The 20,645-nt window shown below is 41.6% G+C and overlaps 1 protein-coding gene across 1 annotated transcript in view; it reads left to right on the forward strand.

Annotated features, from left to right (window-relative positions):
• The window catches only part of mettl24 (methyltransferase like 24), a 109,062-nt gene extending 106,357 nt beyond the window's left edge, over positions 1-2,705 (forward strand). The window contains exon 5 of the mRNA XM_063040769.1: positions 392-2,705. Within this exon, the coding sequence (XP_062896839.1) occupies positions 392-712 (321 nt within the window). The 3' untranslated portion in view covers positions 713-2,705. The remainder of the gene's footprint in view (positions 1-391) is intronic.
• The last annotated feature ends 17,940 nt before the right edge of the window (positions 2,706-20,645 follow it).

A 20,645-nucleotide genomic window follows, 5' to 3' on the forward strand; every position in this document is an offset into this window, starting at 1 on the left:
GTTACAGCTAATAGAGAGCCTTTTGAAGTTTGCTCATGATTTTAGCAAATTTGCACACAGCAATTTCCCACAAGTAGCCGAAGAAAATGATGAGAGAATGTATTCAGGTGACATCAGACAAAGGAACAATTTACCAGAACCTAACAAGAACCCACCTTCAATAATTGCTGTGGGACCCTCAACAGGAGGATTAGAGGTTATATTGTGGTCTTGCCTCACTTCCACATTACAGCACCAGAATGCCAGGCTAGATGTTGTGGATAATTCTCTAAATGAAGGTCAATAAGCTGTTAGTTTGGATATGTTCCTAGTTCATATATTCCGAGCAGTCTATATTCCTGTGTGGCAGACAATTAAAAATTGCTCCAACAAATCTGTTTACTCTTTCCAGATTGATGTTCTCAAGGCAGACTTGGAGAGTGCAGAATGGAAGATTCTGGAAAATCTAATTCTGGAAAATGTCATTGAAGAAATTGGACAGCTGGTCTTCGTAATACACCTACACTGGCCCGGGTTCGAGGTCGGCGGGGGTGACAATGATGTAGTTCGATACTGGTACAGCCTGCTGAAGGAACTGGAACTCATGGGGTTCAAACTTTTCTGGAGTCACAAGAACATAAATAAGCCTCAAATCTTCCTACAAAAGCAGGTTTTCAATGCCAGCAGCAGCTACATCCTCAGCTGGGTGAATACCCAGTGGGGACAGCATTGAAACTGGAGATACTGTGTGACGATAGATGCTGCTGCCTTCTGCTCAGTCCAAGCCTCTCTGTAATCTACTGGTGAAAATAATTGTGAATTCCTTCAGGAGGATTAACCTATTCCAAAGAAATGCAGTTTGAGACTTCACAGCAAGAATATTTTAAGTGGACACATTGGATGCTTATTTCCTTGCTTAATGGTGGTAAACTGAACAGATTCGGATGTGATTGCCACAGTCCTGGCTATGTGCACCTCATGGATAGGATTAAGTTTCTGGCAAACTAAAGGCTGGATTGAACATTACGTTGTGTGGAATGTAGTTCTCAGGGTTGACAGTTACCAACGCTGGTGACAACCTGATAAATGTTACCGAAGGAATTAAAGATGTTCAGGTATATAATTTTCTTCAATAACTTGTCTCCATTTTCTTTCATCCCAAAATTTTCACTTACAAATAAATGTCACAGATGTCAAAATTGTTTTTGTACCTATGTGAAATGGTTTGAAATAAGCTACACTTTATGACCGAGGAACTAGATGTTTGTGAAGTTCTTGGCTCACAGAGTATGAATTCAAATTATAGACATTGTCCTGGAGGAAATTTAAGAAATCTGTTTATAAGTACAGGGTCTGGGACTAGGGTACAGTGAAGGAATGGGGCGGGTGGGGTCGCTATACGAGAGGCTGACTCAGTGGGAGAAACAGCCTCTTTCAATGCTACCACAATCCTTTTGTTCTATAATCGTATGGCAGTGAGATCCATGGCCAAAACTTCTTAATTAACCTTGTAAGAAGAAAAGAAGAGCTCTGATAAGGAAAATAGTTAATCCCAGTGGTTGCAAAGCCAGTGATTAAATTGAAGATGTTGCTGAGGCAAGGAGAGAGTTTGGACAAATCTAACAGCTGGTCCTGGCATAATGGGCAGAACAGCCATGGCACATAAGACACGGCTGAGAGCTGGGAAATGGAATTAGTACAAACAGTATTTGATGACCAGCATGGAAAAAGTGGGGTAAAATGTTTGTTTCCCTTTCGAGAACATATGATTCTCTTCCTGCATCTATCTGCAGAATGCAGCAGGGGAAAAAGTGCAAGGACGTTCAATACCTGAATAAAATGTTATGTGAAATAAAAACAGAAAATGCTGAAAGCATTTAATAGATCAGGCTGCATCTGTGGAAAAAGAAACACAGTTAAGCTTCAGGTCCATAAGACATGGGTGCAGCATTATTACATTTGCTGACGATACTAATCTCAAATAATAACGAGGCAGCCTACAGAAGCAAGTCATCACCCTGACACAGTAGTGTCAAGAAAACAACCTCTCCCGTAATGTCGCAAAAACAAAGGAGCTGGTTGTGGACTACAGGAGGAACGGATACCGGCTAGCCCCTGTTGACATCAATGGATCTGGGGTTGAGAGGGTGAACAGCTTTAAGTTCCTTGGCATACTCATCACCGAGGAACTCACGTGGTCTATGCATACCAGTTGTGTGGTGAAAAAGGCACAACAGCGCCTCTTTCATGTCAGATGGTTGAAGAAGTTTGGTATGGGCCCCCAGTCCTAATAACTTTCTGCAGGGGCACATTTGAGAGCATCCTGACCAGCCGTATGGGAACTGTACTTTCCTCAATTACAGGACTCTGCAGAGAGTGGTGTGGACAGCCCTGTAGGTGTGAACTCAAGGACATTTACAAAGACAGGTGTGTAACAAGGGCCCGAAGGATCATTGGGGACCCGAGTCACTCCAACCACAAACTGTTCCGGCTGCTACCATCTGGGAAACGGTACCACAGCATAAAAGCCAGAACCAGCAAGATCCAGGACAGCTTTTTCCATCAGACTGCTTAATTCATGCTGATACAATTGTATGTCTATGTTATATTGACTGTCCTGTTGTACACACTATTTATTATAACTTACTATAAATTGCACATTGCACATTTAGACAGAGACGTAATGCAAAGATTTTTACTCCTCATGTATATGAAATGCAAGTAATAAACTCAATTCAATTCAATTCGTTTGGCTATCGAGTTTGCTCTGCCATTTCACCATGGCTGATCCATTTCCCTCTCAACCCCATTCTCCTGCCTTTTCCCCATAACCTTTCACACCCTGACTTATCAAGAATCTATCAATCTCCACCTTAAATATATCCATTGACCTGGCAATGAATTCCACAGATACACTACCCTCTGGCTGAAGAAATTCCTCTTTATTTCCATTCTTAACGGACATCCCTGTATCCTCAGGCTGTGCCATCTGGTCCTAGACTCCCTCACCATAGGAAACACCCTTTCCACATCAACTCTATGCAGACCTTTCAATATTCGATAGGTCTCAATGAGATCTCCCCTCATTCTTCTAAATTCTCGTGAGTAAAGGCCCAGAGCCATCAATCACCCCTCATATGATAAGCCTATCATTCTCGGGAACCTCCGCTGAACCCTCTCCAATGTCAACACACCCTTTCCTAAATAAGGAGCCCCAAACTGCTCACAATATTCCATGTGAGGTCTCACCAGTGCCTTATAAAGCCTCAGCATTACATCCTTGCTTTTATATACTGGACCTCCAGAATCGAATGCTACCATTGCATTTGCCTTCCTCACCACCAGCTCAACTTGCAAGTCAGCATTAGGGATTCACAGGACCCCTTGCATCTCTGATTTCTGAATTTTCTTTAAAGAGTCTACCAAAGTGCATGACCATACACTTCCTGACACTGTATTCCATTTGCCATTTCTTTTCCCATTCTCCCAATCTGTCCAAGTCCATCTGCAACCCCCCTGCTTCCTCAACACGACCTGCTCATTCACCTATCTTTGTATTGTCTACAAAGCTCAAGTTCCATCACAGTCACTGGCAGCCGATCAAAAAGGGCTCCCTTCATTCCCACTCTTTGTCTCCTGCCAATTAGCCAATGATCTACCCATGCTAGTATTTTTCCTGTAATTCCATGGGCTCTTAGCTTGTTAAGCAGCCTCATGTGCGGCACCCTGTCAAAGGCCATCTGAAAATCCAAGTACACAATATCCACCAATTCTCCTTTGTCTCTCCTGCTTGTTATTTCCTCAAATAATTCTTACAGATTCACCAGGCAAGATTTCCCCTTAAGGAAATCAAGCTGACTTGGGCCTATTTTATCATGTGTCCAATCAGTGAGTCGGAGCACGAAAAGAAGCAAGACTTTCATTTAAGTCCGCGGCTGAACATAAAAAAAGGCAGCGCTTCCCAGCAGTTTTCGGAGTTATTGTGCCCAATCAGTGTGCAGAGTCAGCACAGTTTCCTTAAGGGAAAATCTTGTCTGATAAGTCTGTTCGAATTCTTTGAAGAAACCACAAGCAGGAGAGACAGGAGAATATGTGGATTTTGTGCACTTGGATTTTCAGAAGGCCTTTGAAAAGGTGCCACACATGAGGCTACATAACAGTTTAAGAGCCCATGGTATTACAGGAATGATATGAGCATGGATAGAGCATTGGTTGATTGGCAGGACATGAAGAGTGGGAATAATGGAAGCCTTTTCTGGATGGCTGCCGGTGACTAGTGATATTCCACAATGGTATTGACTGGGACTGTCTTTTACGTTATATGTTAATGGTTTGGATGACGGAATTGATGGCTTTGTGGTCAAGTTTGCGGACAATATGAAGATAGGTGGAGGGGCGGGTAGTTATGAGGAAGCAGAGAAGCTACAGAAAGGACTTGGACAGATTGGGAGAATGGGCAAAGAAATGGCAGATGGAATTCTGTGTCGGGAAGTGTATGATAAGCACTTTAGTGTAAGAAATTAAGGCATAGACTATTTTCTAAATGGAGAGAAAATACAAAAATCTGGGGTGCAAAGGGACTTAGGAGTCTTCATGCAGGATTCTCTAAAGGTTGAGTCGGTGGTGAGGAAGGCAAATGCAATTTTAGCGTTCATTTCCAGAAGACTTGTATATAAAAACAAGGATGTAATGTTGAGAGTTTATTAAGCACTAGTGAGACCTCTCTTGGACTATTGTGAGCAGTTTTGGGCCTCTTATTTAAAAAAGGATGTGCTGACATTGGAGAGGCGGTTCACCAAAATGATTCTAGGTTGAAAGGCTTATTGTATGAGGAGCATTTGATGGCTCTGGGCCTGTACTCACTGTAATTCAGAAGAAAGAGGGAGGATCTCATTGAAACCTATTGAATGTTGTAAAACCTTGATAGAGTGAATGTGCAGAGGATATTGGTGGGGCGTCTAAGACTAGAAGACACAGTTTCACAATAGAATGAAGTGGAGGAGGAATTTCTTTAACCAGAGGGTGGTGAATCTGTGGAATTTGTTGCCACAGGTGGCTGTGGAGGCCAAGTCATCGGGTATATGTCAGGCAGAGTTTGATAGATTCTTGATTAGTCAGGGCATGAAGGGATACAGGGAGAAGGCAGAAGAATGGGGCTGAGAGGGAAATAGATCAGCCATGAATAAATGATGGGCCAAATAGTTTAACTCTGCTTCTGTATCTTACCCTGAATCCACATCCTTAACAATCGACATCAATGTTTTCCCAACCACTGAGTTCAGGCTAACAGGCCTTCAGTTTACTTTCTTCTGCCTCTCCCCTTTCTTGAAGAGTGGACAACATTTGCAATTTTCCAGTCCTCTGGAACCATGCCAGAATCCATTGATTCTTGAAAGATAATTACTAATGCCTCCACAATCTCTTCTGCTGCCACTTTCAGAACCCTGGGGTGTAGCCCATCTGGTCCAGGTGACTTATCTATCTTCAGATCTTTCTCCCCAGTAATAGCAACTGAACTCACTTCTGCCCCCTGACACTCTTGAATTTCCGGTATATTGCTAGTGTCTTCCACAGTGAAGACTGATGTAAAACACTATTCCGTTCATCTGCCATTTCCTTGCCCCATATTATTACCTCTCTAGTGTCATTTTCCAGAGGTCCAATGTTTACTCTCGCTTCTTATTTACTCTCGCTTCTTATTTACTCTTTATATATTGGAAAAACCTTTGGTATCCTATTCGATATTGTTGGCTAGCTTGCCTTCATATTTCATCTTTTCCCCCCTTTTTCAGTTGTCTCCTGTTGTTTTATAAAAGTTTGCCAATTCTTTTACTTTCCACTAATTTTACTCTATTATATACCCTTTCTTTTGCTTATATACTGGCTTTGACTTCTCTTGTTTGTGTCTTCCTGCCTTTAGAAGACTTCTTCTTTGGGATGTATCAATCCTGCGCCTTCCAAATTGCTCCCAGAAACTCCAGCCATTGCTGCTCTGCTGTCATCCCTGCTAGTTTTGCCTTCCAATCAATTTTGGCCAGCTCCTCTCAAGCCTCTGTAATTCCCTTTACTCCATTGTAATGTTGATACTTCTAACTTTAGTTTCTCCTTCTCAAACTGCAGGGTGAATTCTATCACATTATGATCACTGCCTCCTAAGGATTCCTTCACCTTAAACTCCCTAAATACATCTGGCTCATGTCACAACACCCAATCCAGAATAGCTGATCCTTTAGTGGGCTCAACCACAAGCTGCTCTAAAATGCCATTTTGTAGACATTCTACAAATTCTCTCCCTTGGGATCCAGCACTAATCTGATTTTCCCAATCAACCTGCATATTGAAATCTCCCATGACTACCGTAACATTGCCCTTTTCTATCTCCAATTATCATAACTGAAGAGCTTTAGCAGAGAACAGATAAAGGAAAGATGGGGAAGAGAAAGGAATATCTCCAAAAGGGTGAGGTAATTTTTGCCATGGGAATAAGCTGACATAATGAGGTAACTTAGTTTCCCATAGTTACATGACCATAAATAACCACATATCCTCAGAATCAGAATCAGGTTTATTATCACCAGTATGTGACGTGAAATTTGTAAACTTAGCAGCAACAGTTCAGTGCAATACATAATCCAGCAGAGAGAGAAAAAATAATAATAAATAAACAAGTAAATCAATTATGTACATTAAATAGATTTTTTAAAATGTGCAAAAACAGAAATACTGTATATTAAAAGAAGTGAGGTAGTGTCCAAAGCTTCAATGTCCATTCGGGAATCGGATGGCAGAGGGGAAGAAGCTGTTCCTGAATTGCTGAGTGTGTGCCTTCAGGCTTCTGTATCTCCTGCCTGATGGTATCAGTGAGAAAAGGGCATGCCCTGGGTGCTGGAGGTCCTTAATAATGGGCGCTGCCTTTCTGAGACACCGCTCCCTAAAGATGTCCTGGGTACTTTGTAGGCTAGTGCTCAAGATGGAGCTGACTAGATTTACAACCTTCTGCAGCTTCTTTCGGTCCTGTGCAGTAGCCCTTCCATACCAGACAGTGATGCAGTCTGTCAGAATGCTCTCCACGGTACAACTATAGAAGTTTTTGAGTGTATTTGTTGACATGCTAAATCTCTTCAAACATGCCAAATCTCTTTCAAAAAGCAGACTTTCAACATTAATAGGAGATACACTACACCGCCCAATACTTAGTGGGGACAGCATTGAATCAGGTGATACAGACACCTGGTTTACATGTAAACCTCCAGACCCTCTGAAACTGTTACTATTGCCAACCGCCTAGCCCACAGCATGCTGGTATATCCTTCTGTCTTTCAAAGCCTTCTGCAACTTTCTCCTTCAGGCTCTTTCTCTGCAATTCCTGCAGTTTTCCCTCACTACCCACCACTAGGTAAAGAGCTCCGATGCCCATGGCACCAAATTAATCTTTCAAAATCGGAGTAAGATATATTATTACTGACATATGACATGAAACATTGTCTTGCAGCAACAGTGCTGAGCAACAGCGGTACAGTACAAAGACATAAAAACTATCAATTGCAACAATAAGTAAATAGTGCAAAAGAAAATATTTAAACTTCTTTTATTTATTGAGATTCAGCGTGGAATAGGCCCTGCCAGTCCTTTTGAGCCGTGCTGTCCAGCAACCTCCGATTAATCACGGGACAATTTACAATGACCAATTCACCTACCAATCAGCAAGTCTTTGGACTGTGGGAGGAAACTGGAGCACCCGGAGGAAACCCACACGGTCACAGGGAGAACATGCAAACTCCTTACAGGCAGCGGCAGGAATTGAACTTGGGTCAACTTGGGGAATTGAACTTGTAATGGAGTGCGCTAACCACTATATTACTATGCCATCCCATGTTCATGCACTATTCAGAAATCTGAAGGCAGAGGTGGGGAGAAGCTATTCCTAAATTATTGTTGTTATGGGTGATTTCAGCTTCACTAATATTGATTGGCATCTCCTTCATGCAAAAGGTATGGATGGAGTAAAATTTGTTAGGTGTGTCCAGGAAGGACTCCTGACACAATATGTGGACAGGCCATCTAGAGAGTTGCCGTTCTGGATCTGATACAGTGGATTCCAGTTAATTGGGCCATTGGTTAATCGAGGTAGCTGCCTTTTTGGGACAACTCTTAAAGAACAAAAACTAAATCAAGAAAATAGCCGAGATTCCCTTTGTTTATTTGGGACACTCTGCCGCTTAACTGGGGGAGCAGACTGTTCCTGAAGAGTTTCTAACTAGTGTTATTCACTTGCATCTATGTGTCTGTTAGGCATAATACTGTGCTTCGAGTGATCAGTTTTTAAATAGCATCAGTTGCATTTGTTTGTGTTAAAAAAGGAGTGATTTTTGTCACAGACAGTTGGTGAGAAATAACAGTAAAACAATTCTGAACTGTTTTGCTCACTGCGATTTCAAGGATTCAGGCTTGGAGAAGCCAGGAATGGCTGGGAATGAAGATGAAATGATTTCACTACTTCAACAAGTCAGGAATTACAAAGAATTTGAAGGTATCAACAATCATTTTGGATGTTGCAATGAAAATGAAGATTTGGAGAATGCAATCGTCTAAAGGATTGTGTGAAGGCAGTCCATTATCTGCATTAGGTGTCTGAGCTGATTTTGTTCATTTGCTATCAATCAAAAAAAATTGCAGAAGAATTCCTCTGTCGATAAATATTAGGGACTCATATGCAGTTTTATAGTACTGTAGAGGTATTGGCAGTGTTCTAATTTGTACTGAATTTCACTTAAATACATAAATTGTTACCCAGTTAAATGGTAGTTTGCCTTTTATATGCCTTTTAACTATTTTCATGAAACTTCAGGAATTGGGGCAGCAGCTTAATTGAGCCAAAATGTACTGGTCCCAATGTGTCTTAATGAACCAGAATCCACTCTGCTAGGCAATGAACCTGGTGAGGTGACAGATCTCTTGGCAGATGAGCATTTTGGAGACAGTGACACGACTCCCTGACCTTTACCATAGCCTTGGTCAGGGATAGGAGCAGACGGTATGAGAAAGTATTTAATTAAAGGAGGGCAACTTATGATACTATTAGGCAGGAACTTGGGAGTGTAAACTCGGAACAGGTATACTCAGGAAAATGTACAATGGAAATATGGAGTTTGTTAGGGGAGCACTTGCATGGAGTTCTGGATAGGTTTGTCCTATTAAGGCAGAGGAAGGATAATAGGGAGAAGGAACCATGGTTGATAAGAGATTGTGGAACATCTAGTCAAGAGGAAGAAAGAAACATACTTAAGGTTTAGGAAGCAAGGAACAGAGAGGTCTCTGGAGAGTTGCAAGTGTCCGTGTCCAGCAACAATGGATATGAAATTGAGTCAGGTTTTATAAACAAACAACAATATTTATTAATCTCTACTCAAAAGTAAACAAACTAACTTAACTGGAAGTTAACAGTTAGGCAACTATCTCGAACAGTCAAACTTATAAACTGTTCTTAACGAGTTCTCATCCAAGCACAGACTTAAAGTGGTAAATTCAAAAGTCCATGTGATTTATACAGTCATTAAGGAGAGACTTCCCCAAAACAATGATTTCTTCGAAGCAATGACAAATCTGTCGATCTCAGCCGAGAGATGCCTTGTCCGAAGAAATCACGAAGAAATAAAGGAACTAACCCTTTGACTGGAAGGTGGTCACTGCACAAACCTTCCAGCCCTGGCAGGGGTTTTACTCAAATATGCATGTCACAATTCCCAAACCAAGATTAAAAAGATTGATCATTCCCAAGAAGCTGAACGACTTTAACTTTACCCAGTCCTTTGCTCGGATAATTCTGATAATGTCTTCACTCTCCGATACTGGACTGTAAGGGGAAAACAAAGGTGCAACAAACAAAAACTGGCAGTGATTTTTGAAACCGCCGGCACAACGTTAACACTAAAAATAAAAATGAGAACTGTGTCACCATACCATCACGTGACAACACATCACCCCATTATCACAAGATAATTACATCACGCTCACGGAATATGTAACACAAGATAGGGAGGAGGAAACCTAAGAAGGAATTTAGAGGATCGAGAAGGAGGACATGTGAATGCCTTGGCAAGTAGGATTAAGGAAAACGCCAAGGCATTCTACACATCTGTAGCAAACAGGAGGATGGCCATAGTGAGGGTGGGACTGATCAGGGAACGTGGAGGAAACAGAGCCGGGATGCCACCTTCTGTTGAAGATGTCTTTGATGGTGGCAAGAGGTGTGCCTGTGATGGATCTGGCTGGCTGTATAGATCCTCCATACCAGTCAGGATGCTGTCTACCATATATCTATAGAAAATTGCAAGAGCTTTTGTTGACATACCACACCTCAAACTGCTAATAGAGTCGCTGCTGTGCCTTCTTCATGACTGCATTGATGTTGTAGGCCCAGGATATACTTTCTGAGCTGGTTATGCCCAGGAACTTGAAGCTGCTCACCCTTTCCACCACTGACCCCTCAACAAGGAGCAGTGTGTGTTCTCCCAATTTCCACAATCGGTTCCTTGGTCTTCATGACATTGAGCGCAAGATTGTTTCTGTGACACCACTTGACCAGCTGTTCCATCTCATTCCGACAAGCCTCCTCATTGCCATCTGAGATTCTACCAACAGCTGTGGTGTCATCGGTGAATGGTGTTTGAGCTGTGCTTAGCGACACCGCCACCAATATAGAGAGTGGGCTAAGAACACATCCTTGAACTGCTTCTGTGTTGAGAGTCAGCAAGGAGATGTTATAGCCGGTCCAAAGTGACTGTGGTCTCCTGATAGGGAAGTCAAGGATCCAGTTTCAGATGGAGATACAAAGGTTCAGGTTTTGAAGCTTGGTTACTAGACTGACGGAGTTATGGTTTGAAGGCCGAGTTGTAATCAATAAACACCAGTCTGATGTATGTCTTGTAGTTGTCTAGGTGCTCCAAAGCACTCAGGCAATCCCACTCAATACACTGCTGTCATTGCTTTATGTATCATAAACATTCATCTCTCTTTCCCGATATGCTTCTTCAGAGCTAAGCTCAGAGCTAACGAAATCCATAGAAAATATAATCAGCTGGATTTTCCGCTGAGTTGTATTTATATTTCGCAATAGATCAGCAAGACCAGTAGGAAATTGCAAACCTGGGTGTAAATTATAGTGGGAAGAATTGATATTCCATGACTCTTTGTGCTGGTTGAATTAGTTGCACTCCCTTTACTTTGGAAGCTGTTCCAAGTTAGGGTTCCAGGATGCTTCACCCATTTAACTGCTACCTTGGTGTCAAGGGCACTCATTCCAGTCTCACCATATTTTGGAATAAGTGATCTTGGAGCAACTCAAATTGGGCATCAGTAGGTAGTTACATTCTTATTGAAATTAAAGCGTTTACAGTGTCTATAAATAGTATTCCCCCCTTCCCTTGGAAGTTTTCATGTTTTATTGTTTTACAACATTGAATCACAGTGGATTTAATTTGGCTTTTTTTGGACACTGATCAACAGGAAAAGTGAAAACTGGTCAAAGTGAAAACAGATCTCTACAAAGTGATCTGAATTAATTGTGAACATAAAACACAATATAATTAATTGCATTAAGTAGTCACTCCCTTTAATATGACACCAAATCATCACTGGTGCAGCCAAACAGCTTTAGTTAAATGGAGATCACCTGTGTGCAATCAATGTGTTTCAATTGATCAGAGTAAAAATTATACCTGTATCTGGAAGGTCCAATGCTAAATTGTGGATGGCATTGCAAAATCTTCCTTACAGAGCAGGCAAGTAGAAATTAGAGTTCCCCTCGGCAGAGCAGAATTGAGAAGTAGGATTTAAAAAAGGTATAGAGAAGTAGTGGCAGGAGGATTGGAAAAATGAATTAAGGGGCAGGCATTATTTTTCTAGTCACCCACTAGTTAAAAAGGTCTCAGGCTGTTACCTTTTAAGTTGTAGAGATATGGTGAAATTTACAAGACTTAGGTTGGGGCATTGTGGACTAAACTATTATTTAAAGATAATAGGAAAACACCCAACTGGATTATGTGACTGTGGTAGTCCAGAGACAGTCCAGCATGTTTTGCTGAGCTGTAATCGATACAAAATTGAAAGAAGCATGCTGTTCAAGAAGCTAGCTGGCTTAAATTTATTTGGTTTGCTATTCAATCTTTGTTTGGCCATTAAGAGAATCAACATCTGATTGAAGAGTCTATCATTCAGTTTATACGTGACACTAGGTTGTATTCGAGAATTTGAGTTCTTTGAAGTTCTATAATTAATTATACATCCTGCGGAGGGCTGTAATATGCCTAGATGCGTCTAAACAGCCGGAAATAGAAGAAGAAGAAGAAGAAGAAGAAGAAGGTCTAATGCTGGTGAGTCAGTATCCTGGCAAAACTACATCATGAAGGCAAAATAACACTCCAAGCAACTCTGTGGAAAGGTTATTGAAAAGTACAAGTCAGGAGATAGATATAGGAAAATTTCCAAGTCACTGAATATCCTTTGGAGTTCAGTTAAGCCAATCATTGAGAAGTGAAAAGCATATGGCACAGGTGTAAATCTATCTAGAGCAGGCCGTCCTCAAAAACTGAGTCACCATGAAAGAAGGGAACTAGTGAGGGAGGCCACCAAGAGACTAATGGCAACTCTGGAGGAGTTACAAGCTTCAGTGGCTGAGATAGGAGTGAGTGCGCATACAACGACTGTTGCCCGGGTGCTTCACCAATCGCAGCTTTATGGGAGAGTGGCAATGCAGCAAAATACAAGGAAAACCTGAATCAGTCTGCAAGAGAACTGTGACTTGGGAGATTTTGTTTTCTAGCATGACAATAACCCCAACCATAAAGCCAAAGCTACACAGGAATGGCTTAAAAACAAGGAAGTTAATGTCCTGGAATGGCCAAGTCAGAGTCCAGACCTCAATTCAATTGAGAATTTGTGGCTGGACTTAAAAAGAGCTGATCCCTGTGCAATCTGACAGAGCTTCAGCAGTTTTGTAAAGAAGACTGGGAAAAACTTGCACTGCCCACATGTGCAAAGCTGATAGAGACCTATCCACACAGGCTCAATGCTGTAATTGCTGCCAAAGGTGCATCTACGAAATACTGACTTGAAGGGGGTGAGTAATTATGCAATCAATTATTTTGTGTTTACTAAATGTAATAAATATAGATGAATTTGTAGAAATGTTTTCACTTTGACACAGTCTTTTTTCTGTTGATCAGTGCCAAAAAAGCCAAATTAAATCCACTGTGATTCAATGTTGTAAAACAACAAACATGAAAACTTCGGGGTTGTGGGGGGAAGGTGAATACTTCTTATAGGCAGTGTATTTCCCATCCCTAATTATCCTTGAAGATGATACCGAGCCATGTTCTTGAACTTGAACTGCCATAGTCCTCCTAGTGAAGGGACTTCTGCAGTACTGTTGGGCAGGAAGTTTCACGATATAACGTGCATTTTACAGCTTCTTCCAGGGAGTTAGTCCAGAATTCATGGGTTTGGAGTTGTTGTTAGAGCAAGGTCCCTACCTGAGCAACCCAGATGAGCCTGAGGATCTGTACAAGAGTGAGATAGATTGGCTGGTTGACTGGTGTCACAGTGATCTTGCAGTTGACATCAAGACCAAGGAACTGATTGTGAATCAGGAAGGGGAAGCTGGGACATCACACACATTGTTGAGGGGTCAGTGATGGAAGGCGTGAGTAGTTTCAAGTTCCTGCGTGTTAATATTTCAATGCTGGCCCCAACACATTAATGCAACCATGAAGAAGGCACACCGGTAGCTGTACTTCATTTGGAATTTGAGGAGATCTGGTATATAATCGAAGACTGCAGCGCATTTCTACAGATGCACTATGGAGAGCATTCTAACTGGTTGCATCACTGTCTTGTATGGGGAGGGGATTGTTACTGCATAGGATTGAAATAAACTGCAGAGAGTTGTAAACTTAGTCAGCTCCACCATGAGCACTAGCCTCCATAGTATCCAGGACATCTTCAAGGAGCGATGCTTCAGGAGGTGGCATTCACCATTAAGGACCCCCACCACCTAGGTCATGCCTTGTTCTCATTGCTGTCACCAGGTACAGAAGCCCAAAGGCACACACTCAACGATTCAGGAACAGCTTCTTCCCATCTGCCATCCAATTTCTGAACGGGCATTGGACCCATGAGCACTACCTCAGTATTGTCTTATCTTTACTGATAAGTAGAGCTGCTGTACTTAACTATTTAATGTGTATACTTACTGTAATTCACTTTCATTATTGTGTTTTGCATTGTACTACTGCTGCAAAGACAACAAATTTCACGATTTATGCCAGTGATTTTAAACCTGATTCTGATGTATGGTGGAGAGCACTGTGACTGGTTGCTTCACTGACTGGTATGAGGTGTGTTGGTGGTGGGGGCTTCCATGCACAGGATATCGAGGCTACAGAGGGTTTCTAGACTCAGCTAGTTCTATCAGGAGCACAACACTCCTCACCCTCAAATGTCTACTAAAGGTGATGCCTCAAGAAGGCAGCATCCATCATTAAGGACCCTCACCATCTGGGACATGCCCTCTTCTCATTACTATCATTGGGAAGGAGGCACTGAAGCCTGAACACCCACACTTAATGTTTTAAGAACAGCTTCTTTTCCTTCCCCCATCGGATTTCTGAATTGTCCATGCCCACAAGTGTGGGCCAAGTGGTTAAGGCATTGGACTAGTGACCTGAAGGTTGTGAGTTCAAGCCCCAGCTGAGGCAATGTGTTGTGTCCTTGAGCAAGGCACTTAATCACACAGTGCTCTGCGACAACATCGGTGCCAAGCTGTATAGGTCCTAATGTCCTTCCCTTGGATAACATTGGTGTTGTGGAGAGGGGAGACTTGCAGCATGGGCAGCTGCTGGTCTTCCATACAACCTTGCCCAGGCCTGTGCCCTGGAGAGTGAAGACTTTCCAGGAGCAGATCCATGGTCTCACAAGACTAACGGATGCCTTAAAATGAACACAACCAAGTTATTCCTCTTCAGTACTATTTATTTATTGTAATTTGGAGTAAATTTTTATGTTTTAAAATGTACAACTGCCACAAACAGCATATTTCATGATATAAGGCAGTGATGGTAAACCTGATTTCAATAACTGTGTTGCATTTTGTAGAGGCATACATGCCTGGCACCTTTTTCTTGCTTAAGGAGGGAAAGAATATACAAGGTGAATGGTATTTAATGCTATTCAAACAGCCTGCTTTGTCCTGGACAGCACTGAGGTCCCCGAGGTTTCTTAGTGGTAGACTGGATGTAAGAAATCTTATCAAGGGTTTTCTTGATAAAATGTTGATGAAACAATCAGGTTGGGAGATGGAGAGGGCAAATGGAGGGAGAGACAAAAAGGGTGCCTTGCAAAAGCTGCAAAATGCAAACCAGAACTATAAGAAATAACCAACAAATCAGGTCAGTGGAAGTATTTTTTTAAAAAACAAACAAACTGGATTAATAAGCTTCTCATGGACATGCTAGTCTGAAGTGTCTGTACCATGTTGTCCTGTCCTGTGTAATATTTTCTGGATAACCTACAAAAGAACCAGCCAGTTAGAACCGGGGAGTTACAGAGCACAGGAACAGTCCCTTTGGTTCAGCATGTCAGTGACGGCCTTTTTTCTTCTAGTCTGTAAACCATATCTTTTTGTACCTTGCCTATTTAAGTATCTATCTAAATATAGTAATTGCATGTGATTCCACCACCACCACCACCTCTGCAGTGTTCTCCCGATGTCAACCACCACCTGTGTAACAGAAAACCTACCCTTCAGATCTGCTTTAAAACTCCCTCTCATCCTCAATCTATACTGTTTTTGACACCCCTATATATAAGTAAAAGATTTTGATTGTCTATCCCTCTCATTACCCTATATTCTTCACAAGGGTGGCAAACAGTTTTTGAGAGAAAGTGCACAAATTGACGATATTCTTGGTTTAAAAAAAAAATAATTCTCTTGAGTGGCATGACTTTGAGCAGAGATTATTGTTGATTAATGAATTAGTAACAATAATTATGGACTTCTGAGGAATAAAGATGAGTACAGTCAAGCAAATCCCAACTGTTGCTATCTAAATACTATTGTGCTCAAGGATTTCAAAACATGTCATCCAACATGTGTTCATGTAACTGACTAGCTGGTGCCAAGCTGCTGTGAGGCGTTTCCTGTGAAAACATCTCACTGTTGTAAAAGTTAATTCGCTGCTTCATTTGGCAGTAAAGATAAACAACCTGTATCTTTTTATTATGGGTGGAGTTTAAAGAACCAAGGGGCAGCACAGCATGCTGTGCACAAACAAAATTCTTGTGTGTGCCATCTTGGGCATGCGTGCCAGAGGTTCGCCACCCCTGCATTGATCAAGTCATCCACCCAAAGAAGACAAGTCAAACCTATTTTATCCAGGTAATCTCCTCTGTACCCTTGCTATTGAAAGCTATGGCATGGTAACAAGTTCTGATAATTAAATCTGAAGCATTAACCATTTCCTTTCCTACAGACACTACCTGACTTGCAGAGTATTTTCAGCATTGTCTGTTTCTATTTCAGATTTCTAGCATTTGCAATTTGCTTTGCTTTTTTTTGATGGGATTTTCCTGCCAATTAAGTTGTTTAGTGGCATCAATTATTAAATGTAGCTGCTTCAAAAAGCTAATTGCTTAATTAACCATTTTGTTAATTCATTCTCACAACTGGTATACATCAATGTTTCTACATCATTATTCCAGCTCTGTGGATTAAAATTTCTCATTTTCATATAATATTTTAAGGTGATATTACTAAAGCTGCACCAGGTTTCCATTAAAATATAATTTTTTTAACAATGAAAAATGATTTGCATTCCAATTGGCTGTTCTCCAATGGTTTAGAGCACAGTTTAGGTTGGCAACATGAACATGAATTTATACCAGAAATAAGCAACACTTATCTAAATTGTTGTGATTTGCAGCTGAATTGCCAAATGCACCAATGCATAAACACCCTTTATTCTAAACTTGTGGACCTCCCCAAAAAGGCACATTTTCCCCATCTGAATCTATCTTGAAACAATCTTATCAATTCTTGAGCAGCACTATAGCACCTTGTGAGATTGTAAACTGCAGGGAGCTGAGAGCTCTGGAATTTTTGAAAATAAAAACACGACTGTTCAGTCTTGGAATTCTGCCTGGAGTCAGAGAGCAAAGGATTCAGATTTAGCATATATCAAAAAAAAAACTTTCTCATTTCAGGTTGAATCTGCATCCATGCCCAATCTGGCTCTGGGCAGTTGATGAATATAAACATTCATGCATAAATACGTGGAAGTCTAATCCCAGTGGAAAGGCATTTCTGTGAAACCAAGTGCAAGGTCACAGTGCAATGTTTGCCTGTTTTCTCCTTTCACACAAGTAAAATGGCCTCATTCAGGGTGTAGGAAGGTGCAAATTGACAGCTTCATTACCATTCAAACTGATTAGAATTTGAGTCACTTTAACTTCTTGCTCTTGAGAGGGCCTATTGGTCGGGGATCACTAGTGGGCAATGACACTCTAATGCCAAGGATTGTAAATAGGGTGGGTGGGGGAAAGACTTGTACAGGCAAAGGTATTGTTTTATTATTGTCCCGTGTATACAGAGATACAGTGAAAAACTATCCTGCATACTGTTCATGTAGATCAAAATCATTACACTGTACATTGAGGCAGAACAAGGTAAAACAATTACAATTCAGAATAAAGTGTATGAGCTACAGAGAAAGTGCAGTGCAGGTAAACAATAAAGTGCAAGGTCATAATAAGGTAGACTGTGAGATCAAGAGTACCTCTTGTCATACAAGAGGTCTGTTTAAGAGTTTGATAACAGTGGGATAGCTGTTCTTGAGCTTGGTGGTAGATGTTTTCAGGGTTTTGCATCCTCTGCCTGATGGGAGATGGGAGAAGAGAGAATGTCTGCAGAGGGTGGCATCTTGGACTATGCTGGCTGCTTTACTGAGGCAGCGAAGTATAGACAGTCCACAGAGCAGAGGCTGGTTGATGTGATGTGCTGGGTCCACAACCCTCTGCAATTTCTTTCCGTCACATACAGAGAAGTTGCCATGCCGACCACTATGCATCCAGACAGTCCTGACTTGCTGTTATACTTGGTGACCTACAATTTGAGGATATTTTGATACACAGCACCCATTTCAAGAATGGCTAATGTCAATTGTCCATGTCGAGGAAAAATTGAAACTTGTGAAATGTTAAGTGTTGAACGAGATGTGAAACGACTGCCTACATTTGTGGCTGATTTTGACATCTTGGTCCGAGGATGTCTTTGCCGTTCAAGATTGGTTGTTGTTGTCATCATCGGAAGTTAAAGGTCAGTCCTGAGCGCTGAGTAATCTTGTTTGTGAGGTGGGACGATGCTAATGACAAATTGAGCCAAGGTTTCCTTCCTGTTCCCATTGTTTCAGCTGGAATTTGAAGAAAAAGTACTAGCTTTGCTGTCCCTGTTTGGGCCTGATCTGACTCCTAGTCGTCGTCTTTACCATTCATGGCCTGAACACACAATGTAATCTGGCACCAGCACAGTGCTGAGGAAATGCCGTTCTGTTGGAGATGCTGTCTTCCAGTTGACGTACCAAGGTAAGGTCTACATCACTTCAGTTGGATATAAATGATCATATATTCAGTTCTTCTGGTTTTCTGTTGGGACTCTGCTCTCAACAACCATTATTCAAAACAGGTTAACTGATTAATCGTTCACTGTTTGTTAGACATGGCTTATCACAACTTGGCTGTTGTGCTTTTCTACAATGTAACAGTAATGGGTTCAAGTATTGACTTTAAAATCATCAGGTCATGAAGTCCTGAGAAAGTTCAAAAAGTTGCTGAATACACTTGGTCTGTATAACACCCTAAAAATAAAGTACAATACGTATGTGTTAAACATGATTTCCACTTCTCTGAAGCAACAGTGTTAAATCACCCATCAGCAACAATAATTGCAGCATTGGTACAATAAATACAGTCCTCCAGAAAGAGATTAAGGGCAGGGAAGACTGTGAAAGCAATATCCCAGCAAACTGTGTTTTGTAAGGGTAAACATCTGCTGAGAAACCTCTGAGCTATTGAGTAGATTTGTTTAAATGGGATCACAAACTAGAAGAAAAGGCTTAGCATCCCAGCCTTTTAAGTTCAAAGTCGATTCTTTATTAAAATACATGTGTGTTGCTATACTCTACCTGAGATTCTTGTTCTTGAAAGCATTCACAGTAGACCAAAGGAATGCAACGGAATCAATGAAAAGCTACACATAAACACTGATTATCAATGTACAAAATACCCACAGAGGAAATGCAAAAATAAAAACATAATAAATAATAGAGAACAAGGGTTATACAGCCCTTGAAAGTGAATCACGGCACACAAAGGCTTTTCACTATATCTCAATACATGTGACAATAACAAACCAGTTACCGATGACCACTCTCGGTGTGAAAATAAAATTCCCCTCCAATCCCACAAGGAAATGCCATCGTCTATCTATTACCCCATTTTTTTTTTGATGGGTACCACTTTCGCAGGTCCAGGCGCTGAACTAGAGGTCAAAGCAGCACATATCAAAGTTGCTGCTGAACGCAGCAGGCCAGGCAGCATCTCTAGGAAGAGCTACAGTCGACGTTTCAGGCTGAGACCCTAGAGATGCTGCCTGGCCTGCTGCATTCAGCAGCAACTTTGATGTGTGGTGCTTGAATTTCCAGCATCTGCAGAATTCCTCGTGTTTGAGAGGTCAAAGCAGATGCCTCTTGCTGGCCAAGGTGGCTCTGCCAATTATTTTAATTCTCCTTCTTATTCCTACACCAACACATCAGTCCTCGGGCTCCTTCCTGCCATGTTGAGACTAAATCAGAGGAACAGCACCACATGCTATGCCCTGGCAGTGTCCATTATGCAGTATGAATGTGTATCCTCAAACTTCTGGTAACTGCTTCTCCCTGTCCATAAGACCATTAGGCATGGGGGCAGAATTAGGCCACTTAGCCCATTATGGCTGATGCTGTTATCCCCCTAAACCCTATTCTCCTGCCTTCTTTCTGTAATCTTTGACACCCAGACTAATCAAGAACCTATCAACCTCTGCCTTAAATATACTTGGCTTTCACAGCTGTCCGTGGTAATGAATTCCACAAATTCACACCTTCTGGCTAAAGAAATTTCTTCTCATCTCTGTTCTAAATGGATGTCCCTCTATCCTGAGGCTGTGCCCATTGATTCTAGAATTGGTCTACAGGTCCTTTTCTTATGGGTCCCTGCACATAGAGGTGTTGAGGGGAATGAGCGGGTTGATTGTTTGGCCAAACATGCTGTTAAAAGTTCATCTGTGGTTATTGACCTTCCACTTTACAAATCGGGAAGCCAAGGAGTTGGTGGGGGTAAGAATTAGGGGATTATGGCAAGAATTGCGCTCCTTGGTCATCTGAGGCTGAGGTATGTAGAACATTCCATAAGATCATAAGATTTAGGAGCAGAAGTAGGCTATTCAGCCCATCAAGTCTGCTCCACCGTTCAATCATGGGCTGATCCACTTCATCCAGTCATCCCCACTCCCCTGTTTTCACCTCTTACCCTTTGATGCCCTGGCTAATCAAGAACCTATCTGTCTCTTCCTTAAATAC

The sequence above is a fragment of the Mobula hypostoma genome, chromosome 2 (genome assembly GCF_963921235.1).
Source record: "Mobula hypostoma chromosome 2, sMobHyp1.1, whole genome shotgun sequence".
Lineage (NCBI taxonomy): Eukaryota > Metazoa > Chordata > Chondrichthyes > Myliobatiformes > Myliobatidae > Mobula > Mobula hypostoma.